This window comes from Protobothrops mucrosquamatus, unplaced genomic scaffold (genome assembly GCF_001527695.2).
Source record: "Protobothrops mucrosquamatus isolate PMUCROS unplaced genomic scaffold, P.Mucros_1.0 scaffold_257, whole genome shotgun sequence".
NCBI classification, from domain to species: domain Eukaryota; kingdom Metazoa; phylum Chordata; class Lepidosauria; order Squamata; family Viperidae; genus Protobothrops; species Protobothrops mucrosquamatus.
The window spans coordinates 52,628-75,591 of NW_015386333.1; the positions used below are offsets into that span (position 1 = coordinate 52,628).

A 22,964-nucleotide genomic window follows, 5' to 3' on the forward strand; every position below is an offset into this window, starting at 1 on the left:
TAAAATGTTCTACTAGGCTGTCTGGCCTTTGTTGGAAACTGTTTGGATATTACGGAGAGTCCTCAACTTTCCAAAAGGGGTCCTTACAACTTGGATTTGAAGTTTTGACAGCTTCCCTCATTCCCCTCTGCAGTTACATGACTGAATTTGGGACTTTTGATAAAATTGAACATTTATATAAATATCTTCTGGCTTGGGCTTAGACAAGTTCAAATTAACAAAATAAAAGTAGAACTAAATCATGTCACTATAAAATGTTAATAAATATTAAATGGAATCATTTTAGACACCTATTTTCTAATTTATTTCAGGGTGCAATAGAAGCAGTATATAGAAAATGGTAAAATCATGTATTATTCAAATTCAATGCCGGCATATTTTTCCTTTGTTTAAAAGAATATATTTAAAACCTATTCTGTTCCCCTCCCTTGTTGTCCTTAGGTAAACATCTTTGACCACAATGAGTTGGAGTTTCTTGACCCGTCTACTTGAGGAGATCCACAATCATTCCACATTTGTTGGGAAGATCTGGCTGACTGTGCTGATTGTATTCCGCATTGTTCTCACTGCTGTGGGAGGGGAATCCATCTATTATGATGAACAAAGCAAATTTGTTTGCAATACAGAACAGCCAGGTTGTGAAAATGTGTGCTATGATGCTTTTGCCCCCCTCTCCCATGTGAGGTTTTGGGTATTTCAAATCATCCTAGTCTCTACTCCCTCAGTAATGTACTTAGGCTATGCTGCTCACAAAATAGCTCGGATAGTGGAACATGGTGAAACGGAACGGAAGTTACGAAGCAAACCTCTTCTAATGCGCTGGAAACAACACCGAGGTTTAGAAGAAGCAGAAGACGATAATGAGGAAGATCCAATGATGTATCCAGAGATTGAGGTAGAGAGCGAACAAGAGAACAAGCAAAATCCATCCCTCGCAAAAATAAAGCATGATGGTAGGAGGCGAATCCGAGAAGATGGGCTTATGAAGATTTACATCTTTCAACTGCTGAGTAGGACTATGTTTGAAATTGGCTTCCTGATAGGCCAGTACTTACTCTATGGATTTGAAGTCAGTCCAACGTTTCTTTGTAGCAGAAATCCGTGTCCCCATACTATTGACTGTTTCATTTCAAGACCCACAGAAAAAACCATATTCCTGCTCATCATGTATGGTGTGAGTGGTCTGTGTTTACTTCTGAACATCTGGGAAATGCTTCACTTGGGATTTGGCACCATTCGGGACACATTGAATAGCAAGCGAAAGGAGCTAGAAGATTCAGGAACTTACCATTATCCTTTTATTTGGAATACCCCATCAGCTCCTCCAGGGTACAATATTGCAATGAAACCTGATCAGATACAGTACACAGAGTTGTCTAATGCCAAAATAGCACATAAACAGAATAAAGCCAATATTGCCCAAGAACAACAATATGGCAGCAATGAGGAGAACATTCCCACTGAACTGGAGAACATTCAGCGAGAAATCAAAGTAGCTCAGGAACGCTTAGATCTTGCCATCCATGCATACAATAATCAGAATAATCCATCCTGTTCCAAGGAAAAGAAGCCCAGAGGCAGCTCAAACAAAAGCAGTGGCAGTAGTAAATCAGGGGATGGGAAAACTTCTGTTTGGATTTGATGCTCTTCACTTAAGAGGGAATGCATACCTTTTTCTCATAGCGTATTATATCTAGCAAACTGGGTGCAAAATAATTTCCAGTAGAAAAATAATTGGCCTTAGTAAAATTCAGAGATATTCCGTGCTGCTAAATGCTATTGTGCAAAAGAACAGAAGAGAAAAGTAGTTATGCTCACATTCTGATGTTTCCAAAACTTGCATTCATGTTTCTTCCAGATCTGCAGAAATCCCAGGGATTTTTTCAATTATTTTTGTTAAAACAGTTTATACTGTATGTACAGTATTATGGTACCTTTTATTATGCACATTTTTGTATTTGTACATTGGATATCTCAATTACACATTTTATATTAAAAATAATCAAATAGGAATTTTCAACATTCTTCTGAAGCTTTCCTCAATTTCATAGAGATGACTGGTGTTACTTTGAATTTTATAAAGGTTTGAATTATGGAGCAGATAATTCTGGATGACTCATGAACAGATATAACCCCTTTTGCATTCTTGTCCCAGCCAAATAAATTAAACTTTAGGTTAGTGAAATATGTCTTCAGGTGTAGTCAGATATTTTTTTTCCTATAGTGAATATCCTTGAATCTGAGTGAACAAAAAAAGTGAATTTCAGACTGGTTGCTTCTGGCACATAACTTTGCATTCAGTTTATGAAAGTCTTTCAAGAAAAAAGTGCCTGGAGTTGATATTTTGTGAATTAAAAAAAGTAAGAGTTCAACCACTCTAAAAATAAAACTAAAATAAATAAACTAACTGATGGTTAATTTAAAACATATATTTGATACTGCACAATTTGGACAGCAATTAGATATCCTTCAGATAATTTATACTGCAGCTCCCATATTACTGACTTACATTGGAATTATAGTCCAAAAATCTAAATGGTACTAGGTTGCCTATCTCTGATTTAGGAATGATTTAATCACCTCTTGAGCTTGGAAACAATTTAAAGTTTGGAGAAAAGTTAAGCAAGTTAAACTATTGTTGAGCCAAAGAAAGGTCTGCTTTCTTGAAACTTGAAGCAGTACTCAAATGGTAGGGAAAAACATCTCGATTTAAGGGAAATATAAACAGAATTAAAAAATATTTGCCTTTATTTTGAAGTGGGAAATGTTACTTTAAAAGCATGTGATGTGTAACATGGTTCTTCAGGAAGTTCTTTATTGTGAGACGTAGTGAGGGATTGTGAATTTGAAGTGATGGAAAAATTTGTACTTTGAAAAATCTGTTTATTTTAGCAGTGTCCAAGGTCAGTCTTCCTCCTTGGTCTTTTAAATTCCTGTCCTGCTATTTATGTATTGCATACAAAAAGCAGCAGGAAACTACTTGGGAGCAGTATATTCTAGTCAGCCTTGTGAAACTGCAGGCTGTTCTAATTAATTACATAGATTCTTTGAAGGAGAGTTTCAGCTCCATACAGCAAGCTGGAAGTCTTAACTTCTTTCCTAATGAGAACAAAATAGTTATTGGCTTTTGGAGTTTGCCCATTATTTGGTTCATAAATTGAGTGTATTTGAACTGCTGTGGTTTTATTTGCAAAATTTGGTAAGTGATAGAGTTGGATTTAATGCAATATGTGCTCGTTAGAAAATGGCTTTGTGTATTTTACTGCATTCAAGATACAGTAAAGTCTGAATTAAAAACAATGGGTAGCAATGACAGTACCCCAAGTGCTTGTCATTTTTCCTACTGTTGTGATACAATCACTGAATAAACTGGCTTTGCAGAACCTATACAGAAATCTAACAGCTATTTAAGTGGAAAATGGGGCTGTGTCCAAATTTAGATGCATTCAACCCATTTTTGGTAGCAAATGGAGCTGCTTGAAATAGGTATTGGTTGGAGATACTTAACAAGCAGGGTAGGCAAGGTAAAGGACGGGTTCTTCCAAAATTGGACAGAGGCATTTTTTGTGTGCGATGTTCAAATTATACAGGTTACATCTGATTGACACACAAAGCCTGTCTCATTTAGCAGAATCTCCAGTTTTTCATGCAATATTTTAAAAGGCCTAGATCAGGGGTCGGCAACCTTAAACACTCAAAGAGCTACTTGGACCCGTTTCCCACAGAAAACACTGGGAGCCGCAAAACCCGCGCCTACACGCGCGCCGGAAAGGGGGCTTGATTGAAAAGTTTAATTAAAAGAAATAGCGGCTGCTGTGCATGAGTTCTCTCTCTCTCTCTCCCTTTCCTCTTCCTCTCTCCCCCCTTTCTCTCTCTTCTCCCCCCCCCTCCGAGCTGGGTTCACGCAGTTCTCGAACAAGCTGACACACATTCTTATTGGGCTGGGTCTCTCCTGCCCTTGGTCTGCCACTCCTCTTTCCCCACTGTGTATATGTGTGTGTGTGTGTGAGAGAGAGAGAGAGAGAAGCGCAAGTGCCTATCTCTGTCTCTGCAAATGGCGGAGGAGGCTGGGAGCCACAGGAGAAGGCTCAAAGAGTCACATGGATCCGGAGCCGCGGATTGCCAACCCGTGGCCTAAATACAAATGCACATCTATCTGCTGCTGTGTCTAAAAACCTGAAAAATTGCATTGAGAAATATGATAGTTTTGAATAAGAACAGTCATGCTTCTGCTATTGAAAAATCTATCTGAAAAATTATTTAAGGAAATATTTAAAGATTTCTTTAATGTTGGTATTTCGCAGAGGCCATTCTGATTGAATGATGTAAATTTCCCCCAAGCTGCTTTTCTTATTACACCAAGAAATTTGGCGGCTAGGTGCATGTTTAGTTTTTGTTTTACTGAAAAAAAAAATCAGCCAAAATTTAATATTCATCTTTAAATGCACAAGACTGGGTGTAAAGATAGTGAACTGATAGGCTGATACTTTGAGAGCATCTGGCTTCTTCTAGAAGTAGCATAATAGCTATGAAGTTTTCCTAAAAGAGAATCTTTGATGGATGAGTAGCTTATAAAAAAGATTATCTTAAATATACATCATTGCTTTGCCATTCTAGGACTCCCACACCGGAAAAATATTGTACCAAATTTTGCAATTTTTAACAGATACTTTGGATGCAGGATGTAGAAATACTGTACCAGCACGAAATACTCACCTATTCAAGGACTATTTCAATACAAAACTACACTCAGTGAGAAGCTGAAAAATTTTACCAAGTAAATATTTTCTAGAACCTTTAATCATCACTGAATTGAATTTAATCAAATAACATATAGTCAAATATTGGGATGGTGCTATAAATAGAAAGACGAGAAATTAGCTCATGAGCTTTAGTCTGAGGTTTGTCTTGAATAAAATACAGCCTGTGTTGGATACAAGAAGTCTACTAACAGTTGCACCCATATGTTCCTTCTTGCACTGAAAGATGGGTGGCACACCTACATGACCTTGCATCTAGGACATGAAAGATCATATGGTAATAATCAAATGTATAACAGTAGCTGTTTGCATGACTGCAGATCCCAATATTGCCTTTCAAATGTAGAAGATAATGTTACTTCTTAATTTTCTGCTTGGATAAAATAGCAGCTAAATTTTAATTTATCTCAGAGCCTTTTTAAACAAGCAAAGTGGGTGGATTGAGTCACATGCCAGTTCAACCCCCATGTCCAAGTAATAAAATCAAGGTTTTCCCATTACTATTTTCAGTGACAGCCTTGGGTAGAATGAATGTTAGAAAGTAACTCAACCAATATGGTTGTTAGACTTGCCTTTATTTAATTCACTTCTTAACTGATCCCCAACTCTCCAATAATGCATTGAAGTCCTTAAAAGTAAAGTAGAATGTTTATGTCTTCAAATTATCAGAAGTGCTGCAACAATGGATCCAATGCATTTTGACCCTATTGATGATCACATATACCATCTCCTTAGGTGTACTTTTAGGATATACCTTTTGCAATCTGCCTTTTTCACTCACAAGGGGAGGGGGAGTCAAGAAAATGTTATGTAGGAGATACCTATCCTTGTAAGGAAAGACCAAACTGTTAATCCCCAAAAGGTACTGTGTAAAAAGAAAGACTGAATTCTCTCCCCTGATCTCAAAGTCAAGTTAAAAAAAAACCCCAAAATTTTCCATTAACCTAATCCATGAGTGTATAATCATCTGAAAACCCTTTTTTGTAAGTTTCTTTATATTTCTTAGCAAGTAAAGTTAGTTATAAAAAAATATAAAACTGCACTATTACTTTGATCAAATTTTATTTGATTTTTCCATACAACATAGCATCAAGGTCTGGTAATAGAGAAAGCACCTGTCACGTGTAAGTTGAAGTTCCTCTGTTAAAAACAAAGGGAGGGAGCAGCATCAGGTTTGTTGATTCTGCATGGGAGATCACAGGACAACACACAGAGATAATCAAAGACTACCATCTTCCCTACCAATTGCTCAGGTGCCAAAATCCACGTTATCAACTGAAACGAAACAAATGCCTGTTACTTGACTCAGAAACAAGCTTACACCTCCTTGCAGAAATGCTAAGCCTTTCTAAAAATTGGAGGCTGCTTATAAATAAAGAGTAAGATCTTAAGAAGAAAGTAGAAATTGCCATTATACCTCATGAAAGGGTGGCTGGGCAGCCCTTCTTTAAGCAAAAGTGATTGAGGACACCTGCAGTGGTTCATCCAGACAATTAGCATCCCTGTATTTTGCAAACACTACCAGAAAAAGGAGACACTTTTGCTCTTCAGAAATCAGGTGATGCCATCCAGAAAATAAAGAGCAATACACTAGGCCAAGTGGAAAGAGGATGGGGTGAGGTGGGACAGGGCTGGAAGGGGCAATGTGGCAAAATCATCTGCCAATCTTACATTTTTTTCTTTTTTTGGAAAGTACATTGAAACACCCCTCTTTCAAGGTTAAGGAATGACAGAGACATTGCGCCCATGAAGTCTTCAGTCTTCACCATCTCAGGATGGTGGCTTTTTCAGATTCCAGGTTATAGCCTTCATGGCTGAACAGGACATTGAATCATGGATGGAAAGGAGGGGGGAAGTATAGAAGTAAAAGGATTGACTTAATATAAGTGAATATGGCCTATTTGACCCATAGTGGTGGCAAGGGTAGAATAGAAGGCATCCTTTAGGATTTGAATAGCAATTTGGCAAAAGCGGCCCTGGTTCATCTTACGCCTCTCTTCCTGAAACAGCTCACTGTAACCCAAGGCCTTGAGCAAATCCACCCAAAAAGGCACTTCAAAGCAGAACATGGGCTTCAATAGAATGTGGGGAGAGGGTGCCAGTGTCCCAACGGAGAGGCTTCTTTTTGTAGCACTGAAATCCAAACAGAAAACAATAGAAGCCAGAAGGACAGCAGTGGCGCCCGTCATGACAGCAGGTTCCCTATGAAATAGAAGAGGAGATAATGAAGTCCAGCAATGAAGAAACAAGAACATTGCTCAAAATCCTTACATGATTCTCAATAAATCTACAAGTTGAGGAAGAATGACCTGGAAAAATATTTAATAATTAAAGACAGAAATAGCTTTAGATTTGAATGTACAATACAGTTTGTGTGTAATACAGCAGCTTACATTATAGCACAGTTACCAAAATTAAAAATGTGCACATTTTGGGAAAAAAAATATATCCCTTGAATTTGAATATGATATATACGCACCTGCCTTATTGGTTTTATCAATGCATGTAAGTTCTGAGGAACTCAAAACATTGCATAGAAAATTAATGGTGGAATTTGATTAATTTCCTGCAAAGCTGCCTTTACATTTTGTACAATGACAAAGACAACATTGTAGTAAAATATCGGTCTTCTTACTGTGCAGAGGAACAACATACTGTACAATGCTTTACTGATTTGGGGAGATCCATCCTGTCTGCCCACCCATCCACGGCCTCCTTTGAACTATTCACCGTGACTGAATCTATAAGTCTCGGCACTAACCTTTTCATATGGGCAGCAGGCCCAGCCACCTCTCTTGGCCTTGCAGCAGGTCTGGCCCACGTGGCAATAGTGTTGTTCATCACATAAAACATCCTGACTGGATGCAGCAGTTTGCGAGGAAATCAGCAGCCCCCCTGCAGCAGCAACGGGGCCTGGCCAGTGCCGTTTCTCACAAGACTGGGCTGCCACATTGCAGGTATAGCTAGAGGGGCAGCAATGTTGGTGATCCTCACAGCAAACTGCCTGTATATAGCAAGAAAGAAGGTACTGCTTGGTTTGACATAAAAATATACTTTACGGTGGAACATTTTAAGGGAACTAAATAAAACTTATTTTATCATGGCTCCATTTTGCTTCAAAGAAACCTTTGTCCAAAAGGCAGAAACACCCCTTTATTCCTTTGTTTTCCCATTTCCATGTTAAATTTAAAATGTCTGAATTAAGATATGAATTAGAAAGAAAAAACAGAACAGCTGAAAGCTCTTAGTGGCTGACAGATGAGAGTCTCCGTGACTCTCCAGAGATAGTGCTTGTTCTGCTAACAAGGAAAGCCTTAGCTTGGCTTCCAGGCTTAATTCACAACCATAACAGGAATGTGAAAGGGCATTAGAAATTTGGGTTTCTAAGATCCAACTATCAAAATTCCATTCCATCAGCAAACTCCAATGGCTTTAGGAGTAGGGGATGGAACTTACCTTGCAAAACACATGGAGAGTATAGGTTGGGGAGGCTAAGCTCGTTGACTAATTCACCAATAAAAGACTTTCATTTCAGCCACTCATGGCAGATTTTCCAGAGTATCCATCCAATAAAATGGCCTGTTGTCAGGCTGTCCCAAATGCCCCAAAGGTAATGTATGCAAATATACTGCTCAAAAAAATTAAAGGGACGCAAACTCCTTCAGTTTCATGTTAAAATGTTCCCTTTATTTTTTTGAGCAGTATATATTCTTCCTATAAGACTCCATGGATGATTAAACCAACCATCTATCCAAGAAGGAAAATTGCCTACTCTGCCGTGAAATCCTCAATGTACCTGAAAGAGGGGGCAGCATGCCCAGCCTCCCAAACGCATGCAGCATGTTTGTCCATCTGCACAGCTAAACCGGTCATCACACTTCACATCTTTGCTTGAAGGGAGGTTTCCAACAACTGCTGTTATCTTCTCCACCCAAGGGATACGATCTCCATCTTTTAGGCAAGTGCCCGATGATGAATCACAGATGTAACCACTGGGGCAGCAGTGAATCTGATTCTGACAGCAAGTGGCCTGGCAGGAGAAAGAAAGGTCACATCAAGGGCTAAAACTCATCAGTGGCCTACTGGACCAGAAGGAATTCCTATCCTGAAGTAAAGTAGACAAACCAAAGTCCCTTAACTTCATCTTAAAACCATTTTTGATTGGAGGCCAAAACTGACGATACCCCATTTCTTGCTCTCCAACTGCAAGAGGCCAAATAATATGAAAAAGCATAAGTAAGACCTTTTTTCCCCTAGAGCCATTCCTATGAAACAAAGATTGAAGAGTCTGCAACCCATGTGAAACTGCTGGCTTGGCCTTCAGGAACTAATATCAAATTGCCAGTGTTAGAATTTTTAAAAAAGTGCTAAAATTAGTGAATTTGCTTTTGTATTAGTTCCCATTCTGCCTCCAGATCTCAAACCACATCAAACAAAGGACTACTGGTGATTTTACTGCACATCCTCAGAAAGCTTTGGTTCCCAAAATGCTAGGTTTTAAAAAGTGCTGCTCTCAGCTATGAAAAAATTGCCTGGCTTTTTAATAGACCTAGGCCTCTCAGGTGAGCAGTTGTAAAACCATAACTGGGCAGTATTGGAGTCAACAACTCTGCTGCAGTTCTGCAGAAACAAATGGTGCAGAATGTGTAAGTAAACAAAAATAAACCCCCTTCTCCTTTCCAAGACCCCCCCTCCCAAACTTTAACACAGGAACATCCTGGAAAGCCTAGCAACTGAGATGCATATAATCTAAGAAGGAATTATAATTTTGTGAACACCTGAGAGGGTCCCAGCTATGAGAAATGAGAGGTGGACCGAACTAGCAGCGGAAGCTAAGCAGAACCTGGGGAACAGCACTTACCAAGATTAGTTCCCTTTTGTTCCTCACTCATAGACTAGACTCAATTCCACCCTTTCCTTTCTTGCATCTATTTACAAAACTATGCAAATGCTAGGGAGCTCCTGACAGGAAACAAAGCAATTTCACAATTCCTCAGTTCCCCACAGTAGCATTAAATAAGCTTAGGTCTCTTCTCACCTGTGTCAACAGGCAGCATCCCCAAGCACCTGTTATAAGCTGACAACAAGTCTGGCCATCTTGGCAAGCTGTGTAGGGATCACACTGGACCATTTGGCCTATGGAAGATGCTGTAGAGCTTGAGTCAATTTTTGAGGCTGTTGTGGAGCTTGAATCTATGTTTGAGGTTGTTGTGGAGCTCGTGTCTATTTTTGACACCAAAGGAATGCTTTGGCCATCTTTCAGGCAGGTGCCTTCTGACAAATTGCACTGGTAGCCCTTTGGACAACAATGGGTATGATCTGGGCAACATACGGCCTGAGAAGGACACAAAACACAATCAGAATTCTATGCTGAAAGAGGAGGTAGGAGGCTGGGTTTTTTTTACTGAATACCCATCTGGCCAGCTGTGCCAATTCCAACTGATACATGCTTTTTGGAGTCTTGGCTGAAGGATACTTTCAAATAGCAAATACCAGGATGGAACCTGATAGTTCCTCTAAGGCCACCAGGAATCTCTCCCTACCACCACCCCAAGTATGCCCTCCCAAGCTTCCAAATTAATTAACTATGTTTTCTCACAAACATAGTTCCTCTTACCTCCTCCAGTGGACAGCATTCCCAAGAAGCAGAGGTTATCTTGCAGCAAGTATTTCCATCTGGGCAGGCAAATTTTGAATCACATTGTATATCGTGAGCTGTAAGATGAGAAGAACTTATGTTCAAAGAACACAAAGCGTTCTCCTTTCTTAAGCAACCAATAGACCTGCTTTCCCCAATTTGGCACCTTCCAGATTGGCTACATTATAACTTCCAAAATTATCAACCAAGATGCTGGCTTTGGGTTCTGTGAATGACAGCTCAACAATTCCTCCACAAAATCCAGAATATATGCATATGGAAAGGAGAAGGAATGTCACCAACAATTAAGGTTGCTCCTGGAACCTAAGGAGGAAACTACCCTAAGTGCTCAATTTGGGAAAAGAAAATGTGAGGTGAAGTCCTAATACCGTCATATACAAGTGCACTCATAATCAGTTAGGCATGTAAAGTGTATCTAAATTTGGCAATAAGCAAATATTTACATGTTTGTAGCAATGAGTTTCTCAACTGATTTCTACAGAATGTGAAATAAAGTACTATAAAGTGTCTCTAATGTGCTTAATCTGTTTTCTTTAATGCCAATGCAAAAATTACTTCTCCTTCTGCTAGGAAGTGTAGAACAGAAACAAGAAATTGGGCAAGTCACAGGCATCCTAGTCTCTTGCACATTAAGTCTTAGTGAACAATGCTTCTGGTTTCCTGTATTTCTATAGACACTACTCAGAACAGGAAACTTTTGCAATCTTTAAAGGTATAAACTTCCTTTGGAAGAAAGCATAATATATTTTCTCAAAAAACTAGATTCTGCCCCTCCTGCCATATTTTCTAAATCTGTGGAGAAAGAATCATGCCCCCCAAACCCCGATTCCTGAATTATATCCACCAGCTATCTAGTTCAGCATTTCCCTCACCGGCAGCTTCCCAAATGGGCCACAAGGGCAGGGTCAGTCCGGCCATATGAGGAAATGAAGCAGCTACTTTGAGAACTGAACTGGCAAAAATCCCTACTACCATGTTTTTCCGAAAGTAAGGCATACCCCGAAAGTAAGCCCTAGCTTGTTTTTTGGGGGTGGGCCTAATATAAGCTCCACCCCCAAAATAAACCCTAGTTTCGGGGTGAGGCACACACCTGAAAATCAAGCTATGGCAGGGGTAGGGGGTGGAGCTGCCCCATGCACCCCGCACCTACTTACCTTGTGGCCAGGCCTCTTATTGCCGGCCCACTTCTTCTGTGGCGTCTTCTGCAGCCAGGCCTGCATTTCTCAAGTCACGGGCCTCTCCGGAAGGCCACTGCAGCTGAGAACTGAGCTATGGATTCAATCCATAGCTCGGTACTCGGTTGCAGAGGCCTTCCAGAAAGGCCTGACTGCAAAATGCAGGCCGGAATGCAGCTGCAGAATGAAGCTGCTCCTTCGACTGCAGAAGTGGACTGGCTTGATGGGGCTGTCAGAACGGGAGGTGAATATAAAAAACATCCCCCCAAAATAAGACCTGGTGCCTCTTTTGGAGGCAAAAAATGTATATAAGACCCGGTCTTATTTTCTGGGAAACACACGTAACTACCCAATCAGCAATTATCTAAAATAGCAATTAGTCCAACATCCAAAACATGGGAAATATTTTTATTTTAAGCCAAAAGAATAAATAAATTCTAAACTTCTTTCTTTTCAAAGTCTTAGGCTACCTTTCTCCTTGTTCCAAAAAGCTGATGCCTTTTCCTCCCAAGAGGTTTGCATTCAATCTACTTTTAAAAGTTGGCTCTTCGCTATCAGTCCTCTCCAACCACATGAAGCTTCTTCTGGCACCCTTGTTTTACATATGACACTTCCTATCAGCCAGTGACCTATCATAGTATTTAATCATCTCACCTGTCTGGAGACCTGCAGTGAGGTGGGTGATGGGCCATGACCCCTCAGGTGTCATGGTGCATATGGAATGCTTCAGGTCACACTGAGTGCCCTGTGGACAACAGTGAAGGTGGTCACTGCAGCACACAGCCTAGTGAGAAAAGGAAAAGCTGAGAGCAATAAGTAAACCTACCAAGTTTTTGTATGTATTATTGTATTATTTTCCTATAAGAACAAGGGGTAGGGTGAAGAAGACTACAAAACACTTGAAAAATATTGGCAATTTAAAATTACCCCTAATTTTAATTGCTTGGGTTCTAACGCCTGAAAATATTGCAAACCTTTGAAGGAAATAATTTGAAACAATCAAAATACAGTAAACATAAAATGCAATATGCAAAGAAGATAGAACCAAGTACGAAAAAAAGATAAAAGCAAAAGAGAAACCAGATCACCAACCAGAAGTAATTCTAATGGAGCATCACAACATATACTGATAGCCATGAAAACAAGTAATTCATGGCACACCACAGTAATTCATTTAAGATACCAGCAAAAGATGTGGAAAAATAAACAAGGCAGAAAACCTTTAATGAATTTATGTTACCAAATATTCCTTGGACAAAGGACCACCTTTTCTTTTTAAAAGGCCCTCTGATCAATTTCATACCTTCCCAAATCCCAATACCAAGGAAAGTCTCTGGAAGGTAAGGCACCAAGCAAAATTGCTTAGCAGATGCCATCCCAGTTTTCTCTAGGAAAGCCCAGTGATGATGTTGGGTGTGGATGGAATCCTCCAATATCTCTCACTCCCACCATGAGCAGGGACAGATGCCCTGATTGAACAATGCAGGCACTCCTAGCCATTTGCACCTTTGGCCAAAATCTATTATATGACATTCAGAACTGCAGCCTGGCATGGCTGTGTGTCACCAAACAGGATGTCACGAGATAGCAATGTGATGAAAGCCCTGACCCTTTTTGTAAGCACATAAAAAAGGGATTGGAGTTGCAGTTATAACAGTGGTGGCGAACCTTTTAGAGACCAAGTGCCCAAACTGCAACCCAAAACCCACTTATGTATCGCCAGATGCTGGGTGGGTGTGGCTACAGTGGTCATGGCAGACCACTTTTCCGAGGGGGGGGTAGGAGTAGGAAGGGGCTGTGCTCGGATCAGGGACTCCGCTGCCCGCCTCCGCTCTTCTGCTGCAGATGTTGTGGCTCCGCTTGCCTGGAAGGGCGGGGGTGCGCTAACGCATGGGGACGCACATGAGGCTGCTGTCTCACTTTCCGTGCCGTGCCGAGACTGGGCTGGACTGGGCGTGGAGCCTTCTCATGGCTTCTTCCCCTGCGGACATTGGGTGCTGCCCTGGGACGACACCTACTGCTCGTCCCAGGGCAGCTGACGCCATCCCGCACTCTCTAGCCGGTCGCTGCCAGCCGGGCGCACCGGGATGCCTCCCTTCGGATTCCCTCAACCTCTCTCCCCCTCCAGGGTGGGGCGGGTCAGATTCCCTCCGTGGACAGCCCTGTGCCCATCCCTGGCCAGCCCTTCTCCATCCTCCTGCGGGCGGACCATGCCACTGCTGCCGTTTCCCCCCCGCCCCCCGCATGGATTGCCCTGCCGCTGCTGCCTGGTGAGCGCCAAAACTCACTTGCAAGTCCAGGGCACTGGAATTTCCCAGTGTAGCCGTGCCAAGCCATGCCACCAGGCTTCCCAGTGGCCAGCAAAAGGGAGATCGTGGCAAGAGCGATATTTTTCCCCATTCCCTCCCTGGCCCTTGAGCTCATATCGACACCTCTTTCCCTGCGCTGCTTCTGGCTTCTCACTCTCCCCGCCCAGTTCTTGTAGCTGCTCCGACTCCTGGTGCAGAAAAAGAAAGCGAAAGCGCTGGCACACATGGAGAGGGGGAGCAGCATCCCTCTGAGGCGATGGCGCGCGTGCCCACAGGGACGGCTGTGCGTGCCACCTAGGTTCACTACCACGGCACTATAATTTAATATATATCATCTTGCATTTTTAACCCCACCCCAGCACTGCAAATGTCAACAGATACACATAGGAAATTCCTTCTAAAACTAGACATCGGGTTGCTAGTTGGGTAATCCTACCCTGTACTTACATTTTGTAAAGGGCAACAACCATATTGGCCAGTTGGAAGCAGGCAGCAAGTGGCAGCATCTGGACAGGAAGAGTGATTACCAGGACAGATGTTTTTTTGAGTCAGATCTGCAAGGTGAGCAAAGATTACCTTCTCAAGAGGTGAAATAAAAGGTCTCTGTGGGAAAGATGGGCAGTGGAATGGATTGCTATCACTTTTGGCGAGCATAGGATGCTGAAGAGCAAGCATCACCCAGCCTACCTAATCTAGCAATTATAATGGATTAAAGCAGGGGTCCCCAACCCTGGGCCACAGGCCGGTACTGGTACATGGTGTGTTAGGAACCAGCCATAGAAACGGTGGGAGAGGAGTGAAGCTTCATGTGTCCATGTGCAGGATCTAGGTTGCATGTGAAACCATCCCTCTCCACCTAGCAGTCTGTGGAAGACAATTTTTCTTCTGAAACCAATTCCTGGTGCCAGAAAGGTTGGGGACCACTGGATTAAAGTATAGATCTCACCATGAATAATAGAAAAGCTACAATAAACCCAGTTCTATTTCTTTACTCCATACTTGACGCCAGGGTCCGTTTCTTTGCTGGAAACTTCTTTGAAAGAGGCTGTTCCCCAAAAGTTTCACGGCATTGTGCCTCAACTAGATCACAAGTTGTGCCATGGGGACAGCAGTGTATCTTGTCTGCACAGCAGGATGCCTGGGGAAAAGAAGGGGATGAGTGCACCATCATTATCTTTTCCCATAGTGCTCAATGAACAGCTTTGTACCAACACACTACTTAAAAATTGTATTAATCAAACAGCACATTGGAATATTAACGCAAAACCCAAATATTTACTGCATATGGGATGCAACATTGAATATGAAGAGTACTTGTTTGCTTTAGTGATTTCACACTGCAACTTGCTTTGTGATTGTTTTTTTCATAGTCTAAGCAAATATGAGCTTATAGGCCAACAACAGATTCATTAAATGAAATTATTTTTTTAAAAAATCTGGACTTTTCTAAGAAGCAAAATAAAGCATGTAGTGTGACAGGTTAGGTATAGAAGTCACTTTCCTGGAAAAAACCAGATAGTGTTACATACCATTTTATTTAATTTTCGGTGTTGTTTTACAGATGTCTCTACCTGGTAATATAATGGGAAGGCTGGTAGAAATCTTACTTCATATTTTTTTAAAAAAATACATCTAGGCTCAGCAGTTGCCCAGTTATATGAAAATATTTCCTTTGGTTGGACTCTGACACAAACTGCTCAGAACCCTGGGTAAGCAGAAACTGTGATGCAAGAATGTGATTCAGTGCTTTCTCTGCTTATTAAAACACCAAATGAACCGTGCAACTGAGAATTTTTTTAAAATATTGGTGACATTTGAGCAAACTGAGGAACCTAACTGTTGGCCAACACTTTCTTTTGTTTTAGGAAAGTCAGTGCAGCGTGGCAAGTTTTGAAGGACCATGGATCTTGGGAAGTGGGGGGGGGGAGGCCAGCCAGTAAATCAATGGTAGGAGGAGACTGGAATGTTTTGTTTTGGGGCACATGCTTGCCAGGAGGAACAATAAAAATGGGACTGGAATTCCTCTGAGAGGAACACCTACGATTCTCCCTATCCCCAATCCTAGGAAAGCACCAAAAATTCATGTTACCAGAATTTGGTCACTGATTATCTGTCATATTCAGCCTTGTCGGTTTGTAGGCCAAAAGACACAAATGCAACAGAATATTCCACTGCAGTTTAGCTTTCACAAGATTCTAGTAAATGTAATCTTGGGTGACAAAAGAGTGATGCAAGTCATTTGGAGATGCTTGCTCCACAAATATTTGGCCCAAAAAGTTTCTGACCACAAAGAGTCTCTGGGCTGATGAAAAGGAGAGTGAAATTAAGTGACTTCTTCATTTTTTAAAAAAAATCAAAGAGCCAGATTTTACCTCTGTCTGCATGAAAATTCCTTCACTTGCCCATATCTAAGTTCCCGTACCTCTGGCATTGGGCAACATCCCCAAGATTCATCAGCCATCAAGCAACAAGTGCAGCCATCTGGGCATTCCCATTCGCTATCTGGGCACAGAACAGCCCTGACTATGACAGCAGAGGTTGAATCTGGAATGCAAAATAAGTAAAACTTAGAAGGCCTGGAAATTTAAAGTCTCTCTCTCTCTCTTCTGCATAAAACAGGCACTTGATTTGTCTATACCACGAAGTTCCTCTGGCAAGATGAGATTCTCTTTTCAAATCAAAACCACCTTAAAATAAACTTCCTGGCAGTATAAACACACAAAGAGCACTATACTGAGTGAACTAGGCCTTATATCTAACTTAACTTATATTAAAATTAAATCTACTTAATGGGATTATGCTGCAAACATCAGTTTAATCATTCATCCATTGATCAGATTTATTATTACAACTGGCAACAACTCTGGAGATCACATCTCTAAGGCTTTGGGTGGTTGCAATATGAGTTAGGAGTCTCAGATTGTGCATTTCAGTCCCAACTGCTAAAATAGCTTGTTCTAAATCCTTTTGTTAAAAAAAAAGCAAATTTAGCCTTTTTTATTTGCTTACCCTGGGGAAACAAATATATCCCTCTAAAGAAGCATTGAATTGAGTTCCTTGAATTAACTGGGAGATATTATTTTTCTTACTGAAGTTTTTTTTTACTATTCCTATGACTCCAATTTGTCCCACCTTGTCTCCAAATACCTTCATTTTCTATGCAGACTCTTCCATCAGTGCTGCAGTGGGTGCCAAGGGGACAGCAATGGTGGCCATCAGCACAAGAAATGGCCTGGAGGTGAGATAAAAGAGGGGCAAAGGCCCTAAAGTTTTTCAGAACAGCAAATACAGAAAATCTCAGTGGAAACTGGAGTGTTATAAGCCCTGAAGGTTAATTTCTCAAACAGATATGCCAATTACCAACCATGACTGTGAACTAGCTGGAGAGATACGAAGGACAATTTAGCTTGCTGTAGTAAGGATAGAGAAGTAAATGAAGCCACTGTATATGTGCTCAAGTTTTTTTCCTTTACCTTCAGTAAAGTATAACTTTTTGCTAAGATTGCAAGTAATATGCCTTCAGATTCTAGAACTACAGCCCTCTTTCTCTTCCTGTTGGTTTTCTTAGTCAACACATTTCTTTCTCTCCATACTCTCCATTCCAAGTGTGTTGGAACTATAATTTCCAGAATTTCAACTAAAAGTAGTAGTAATTGAATGATATGTGAGGAACCCAGGATCCTCAGCCTTGTATTAGAATATTTATCTTAGTTTCTCTGACCTACTAAATCTCCAGATGCTAGGGACTTCAAATCCAGCATTCCCAGATAGCTTGATCACTGGATACATCGACTGTAAAGAATAGTAATTATAATCTCCTACACTGGAAGGCCATTGGAAGTTAAAAGCTGTTCCTTTGATCTGTTACATTTCAGATCAGTATAGAGCAAAGTAGTTATGGCACGCAGATAAGAACAACTTAGGAGGTATGGGGCAAATCAGTTAAACTTGCTCTATTAAGAAAGGTATTTTGATCATTGCTAGTCCTTATCTCATTTTGAGGTCTGAAGTTCACCTCCTTCCAAGGACAGCAGGCAAAGGTGGAATTCAGGCTGAGCTGGCAGGAGTGTGTCACTGGACATGTGCTAGCATCAGGACACACAACACCAGATACCTCATTCCTGCTCTCTGGGGGCAACATGCGGAGGGATGCTCCTGTGAACTGTAAATAAAAAAGATGAGGCAACAACGTAAGTAATTTTGTTTCCCAAAATATTATGCAAATTGCAAGGTCTGATACAGTATATTCTTTCAGGAATTGTCAACAACTCCAAAGAAATGTCTATAGAGATTATCAGTCATCCAGGTCAAAGGTCCTTTTTCAAGAGGCAATTGCCCTCTCAGCTGAGGGGGAAGGATACAACATCATCTATCTCTAGTCTACAACACTGTCCTTTCAGCAGTTCCAAGAAGGCTCCACACCCATTTGCACCACTCAGGTGATCTTGAGGACAGAGATAAACTTTCAAGTGACCTCAAGAATGCAAATGACCAGCTATCTGCAAGGAGTATAAATCCTTTCATTCCTCACATCCAATCAGAGATAAAGAAGCTTCCTGGATGAGAAGTGAAACATCTTCAAAGAACAAGAAAGTCCAGTTGCCTCTTGAAAAAGCACCTTTGGAATTCATAAAAAAAATAGAATAACAGTTGTAAGGGACCTTATAGGTCATTTAGTCCAACCCCCCACCCAAGCAGGAGACTACACCATTTCTGACAGATGGCAGTCCAGTCTCTTCTTGAAAGCTTCTAGTGATGGAACTCCTACAACTTCTGAAGGCAAGCTGTTTCATTGGTTGATTGTTCTCACTGTCAGAAAATTTCTCCTTAGTTCTAGGTTGAATCTCTCCTTAATCAGTTTCCATCTGTTATTCCATGTCTGGCCTTCAGGTGCTTTGGAAAATAGGTTGACCTCTCTGTGACAGCCCTTCAAATATTGGAACACTCCTATCATGTCTCCCCTGGTCCTTCTCTTCACTAGATTAGCCATGTCCAGTTCCTCTAACTGTTCTTCATATATTTTAGCCTCCAGTCCCCTAGTGATTTTTATTGCTCTTCTCTGCACTCTTTCTGAATTCTGAATTCCAGAGAAGCTGGATGCCCTGTAACAAAGCTGGTTACTAAAACAGCAATATTCAATCTTTTTTTATGAAGTCCTTGATATTCTCAGAAAGCATATATCCCCCTGACCTACATATATTCTTTTCTATTGGCATTTTTTTCTTTTTGTTATTTTATTCATGTAATCAACACAAGCTTTGCTGATGAAAATGCTTCCATCTGCCCCTTCCTTAGAAGAGTAACATAACAACTCCTACCTGAGGCTGATGGCAACAGATATACTTATTTCCTTCAGGGAGCTTGCAACATGTTGACGATCCTTCACATTTCTGCCCATCAGGGCATTGCAAAGAAGAGGCTGTCCTGCTCAGTACCAGGAAGACTAGGAAGTGCACCCACATTCTAGCCATGAACCTAGACAGAAGAATAAAGAGGAGAAGGCACTTCAGAGCCCTGCACTGCTGTGAAATACTCAGCCCTCCTCATAATTTAAGAGCTGCTGATAACCTTTTATAGTGCAGAATTCTAACTTATTAGCTATTTAGTGACTCAGCAAGGAAGGTCAGCTAAAAGAACCTCATGTGACAGTCATTAAAAGCAGGAGGGAAAGATCATGTGGATGAACTTTTGTTGCAAAGCCTAGGAAAACCGGATAGCAGGAGATATTTAGGGTGTATCAACAGTAAGGACAATGTTTTATTAGGTTTTTCTCTTTCAGAAAATATTTCAGCATTATATTTATGTAATGTTTATGGGTCAAACAAATAAGCATTTAGAAGAAAATAGCAATTCATTTGAACATTTAATGTAATTTATAAGGGCTTAATTTTTAATACTATGTAACATTTTGCATTCATTCCAAAATAGTGGTATTCTTGTGCATACACATACCCACACACATGCCTACGTGCACTCTTGCCGTCTATCTCCCAACTATATCTCCCTAAAAACGAATACCCCATGAAAGTACATAACTGATTCAATACCCTGCTAGAAGAAACCATACCCAGCCTTGTCCAATCGTATGTTCCCTTCATGTAAGAGATCAAAATTCTAAGTATCCCCTTCCAGCGCAAGAGATGGGAGTTGTAATCCATAGATTACCACTAAAGATGTGAGATTGGAGAAAATTGAGACATCCCAATCCCACCACTGGCTTTCCCTACAAAGCCTTACATATGTATTCTAGGATCCTGCTGATTGGAAGAGTACCCAAGCCCTAGTAGTTAATATTCTGAAATTATTATTACATCCAGAACTTCTTGTAATTTATGCAGAGGTTAAGAAATTAAAATGCTTCATGGTGCCATTTATGCCTAGAATTTTAAATGAATAGATAATAATGTTTCTCTTAGGAAACAAATCATATCAACTGACATCATAGCTGCCTAAGTTTAATACTTGAATGGCATCCCACTTCTGACATCCCAGAGTAGGCTGTATCCAAGACCACAAAGTCAGTTTTTCTCTGATTTAACTGAAGCTAAGTTGTTAATAAAAAGTTCTTGATTATGACAGGAGAAAAAATTAAAATAATTATTACAATTATAATTTATAATTATAATTATAATTGTATAAAATTACTTTCTTTACAAGTTATACATCTAAGCATTTTCAGTTGATGCAAAAGCCACTTAGAAAGGGGCCAACTAAACCTCTGCTACAGAAGCTCACAAATTTTAGCTATTTAGTCATTTGCAAAAATATCCAGGTTCATACAGTATATACACCAGATCTCATTGTACACTGATCTGGAAAAAAATGATCCAATCCAATACAACTTGTCTTTATCATTAATTAAGCAAGTCCAGTTGTACTACTCACATATTTATTATATGCTTCATAATATATTACAGCTTATGAATTGCCCCACAGAATAGTAAGCAGCTACATAATATTATCAGAATGACACAGGAAACTGAAACAAGGAGAATGCCTGTGCATGCACAGAGTGACAATTCAGAAACATCTGCTTGTGACAATGCTGAAACTGATTACCAGTTCCTTCTTTTTGTTCCCATATTCTCTTGCACCATTTGACAGTCGTGAATGAATTCCAAGAACATTAGTTAAAATGCATGTGCATGTAATTATCCCAGATCTTATGTTCACAACACTAGATCTTATGTTCACAACACTAAAGACTTGTTCCCACAAACTCTGGTCCCAAAGCCCATGGTGCTCCAGAGCAACTAGCATTTCAATTATTTGACCAAAAAATAAATTGATCGCAAGTAGAAGGTTGAAAACTGATAAAAGCATGTACTCCCCACTCTCATACAGATGGTTTAGAATCAGAGGTGTCAAACTGCCGGCCCACAGGCTGGTTGCATTACACGGAGGCCACGGCACCCCAAGCTCTGGCCATGTGAAAAAAATTGCAATATGTCACGACACATCACATGACATAGTGAGTTTGATACCCGTGCTTTAGATGCTTACACACAGTTCCTCAAATTTTTGTCTGTTCCAACAAGAAAAAAACTTCCCTTTTTTCACTGCTCCAACCTCAGAAGTGCAGTTGTTCAGTAGTAAGTCCTTTTGTCTCCGAGGGAATTGAAGAGGCGAAGAGAAGAAGCTGAGTTTGTCAAATGAAATGTAACAGCTTGTGAACCCATGCAGGCCTCAATTTTTTATATATAAACAGCTTGTGGTTTACAAATAAAAGGTCTTGGATCTTGTACTGAAAAACAATTACTGCAAGAAGGGAAGTTACTTAACAGCACCTTGCATAAGATTTAAACAAGGCTGGGAAAAGTGAGGAAGGTCACTCCAGGAAACATGATTAGGTGAAATAAATCTAGTTTATTATAAGGCTATATTAACTGAAAACATGCAAGTTTAACTGCTTGATCCATTAGGGTGGTCCTTCTGAAGTTTCTTTCTCTGACCACTAAACCACTGGGGTCTCCTGTCTCTCTTGTCTGATTTTTTTCCTAGGCAACATCTCTTCTTCCCCAAAGTCATCCACACATTCCATTAGATTCACTGAAAATCAGATGAACTTGAGCAATGAGTTTCCAGCCATATGGCATTGAAACATAGGTTTGATTACCTGAAGTACTGAAGCTTACTTCTGCAAGATAGGTTCAGCGAGAAAACAAGGCAGAAATTCATTTGAAAATCCAGGAACTCCATTTATTGTTCTAGAATTCCTGGGAGCTGTTGAAGAGTGCTAGTTTCCCCTCTTACGAAATGCCTTGCAGGGTTTTTTGTATGTGTCGGTTTCTTCATCACCTCTGCTCTAACTCTTTCCACCATGTTTTTGTGAATGGAGAAGTCAGGGAGACAGCAAGCTGTCTGTTCATCAAGGCTCAGCAATATCAATATCAGAAGGACATGTCAGATATTTACTTAGAGAAAACTGTAAATGTTTCATGTAGCAACTTGCAAGTAGAGCTGTATATTAAAGAACCACAATATTTCCAAATGCATGGAGATGGAAAAGGGGCTGTCAAAATATTTTTCTCTTTTTTATCATGCAAGAAAATGGCATCATCCAATGAAGTTAAAGAATCAGAAATGTAAGACTGAGTAAAGAACATACTTCTTCACACAAAATTGTAACTAAACCAGGGGTTCCCAACCTTTTCTATACCCACCTCTAGAACGCTTCTGATATATTCTCGCACCCCTTACAAAAGTTTGAGATAATGGCAACGAATTATGCATATACACTATAATTTTTAAAACCCAGGTTTTCGTACCCCCTGTTGGGAACCCCTGAACTAAACTATGGAATCCAATATCAACATATATAATGCTGTAAGTCTGAATTTGTCAGGAGGGGCCTCACCACCGCCTTAAAGGAGGCGGTGGTGAGGCCCCTCCTGAAGAAGCCTTCCCTGGATCCAGATGTATTGGCTAACTATCGCCCGGTCTCCAACCTTCGCTTTGTGGCGAAGGTTGTTGAGAGTGTGGTTGCACGGCAATTCCCTCGGCACCTGGAGGAAACAGATTATCTGGACCCCCTCCAGTCGGGCTTCAGGCCGGGGTACAG

General features: G+C 40.6%; 2 protein-coding genes across 2 annotated transcripts; one reads left to right on the forward strand and one right to left on the reverse strand.

The window, feature by feature from the left end:
• Positions 1-449: 449 nt before the first annotated feature.
• Positions 450-1,986, forward strand: GJC1 (gap junction protein gamma 1). The gene has a single exon (XM_015831458.1). The coding sequence runs from the start codon at positions 461-463 to the stop codon at positions 1,640-1,642; it is 1,182 nt and encodes a 393-aa protein (XP_015686944.1). The 5' UTR covers positions 450-460; the 3' UTR covers positions 1,643-1,986.
• Positions 1,987-5,823: 3,837 nt separating this feature from the next.
• GRN (granulin precursor) lies at positions 5,824-19,446 on the reverse strand (the record flags this gene model as incomplete). The annotated part of the gene is made up of 12 exons (XM_015831460.2): positions 5,824-6,962; positions 7,522-7,764; positions 8,557-8,790; positions 9,799-10,095; positions 10,378-10,475; positions 12,249-12,378; positions 14,351-14,457; positions 14,903-15,041; positions 16,326-16,447; positions 17,051-17,135; positions 17,919-18,065; positions 19,222-19,446. Coding segments are annotated over 12 exons (1,974 nt in total), but the record flags the coding sequence as incomplete, so codon positions are not given.
• Between the last annotated feature and the right edge of the window lie 3,518 nt (positions 19,447-22,964).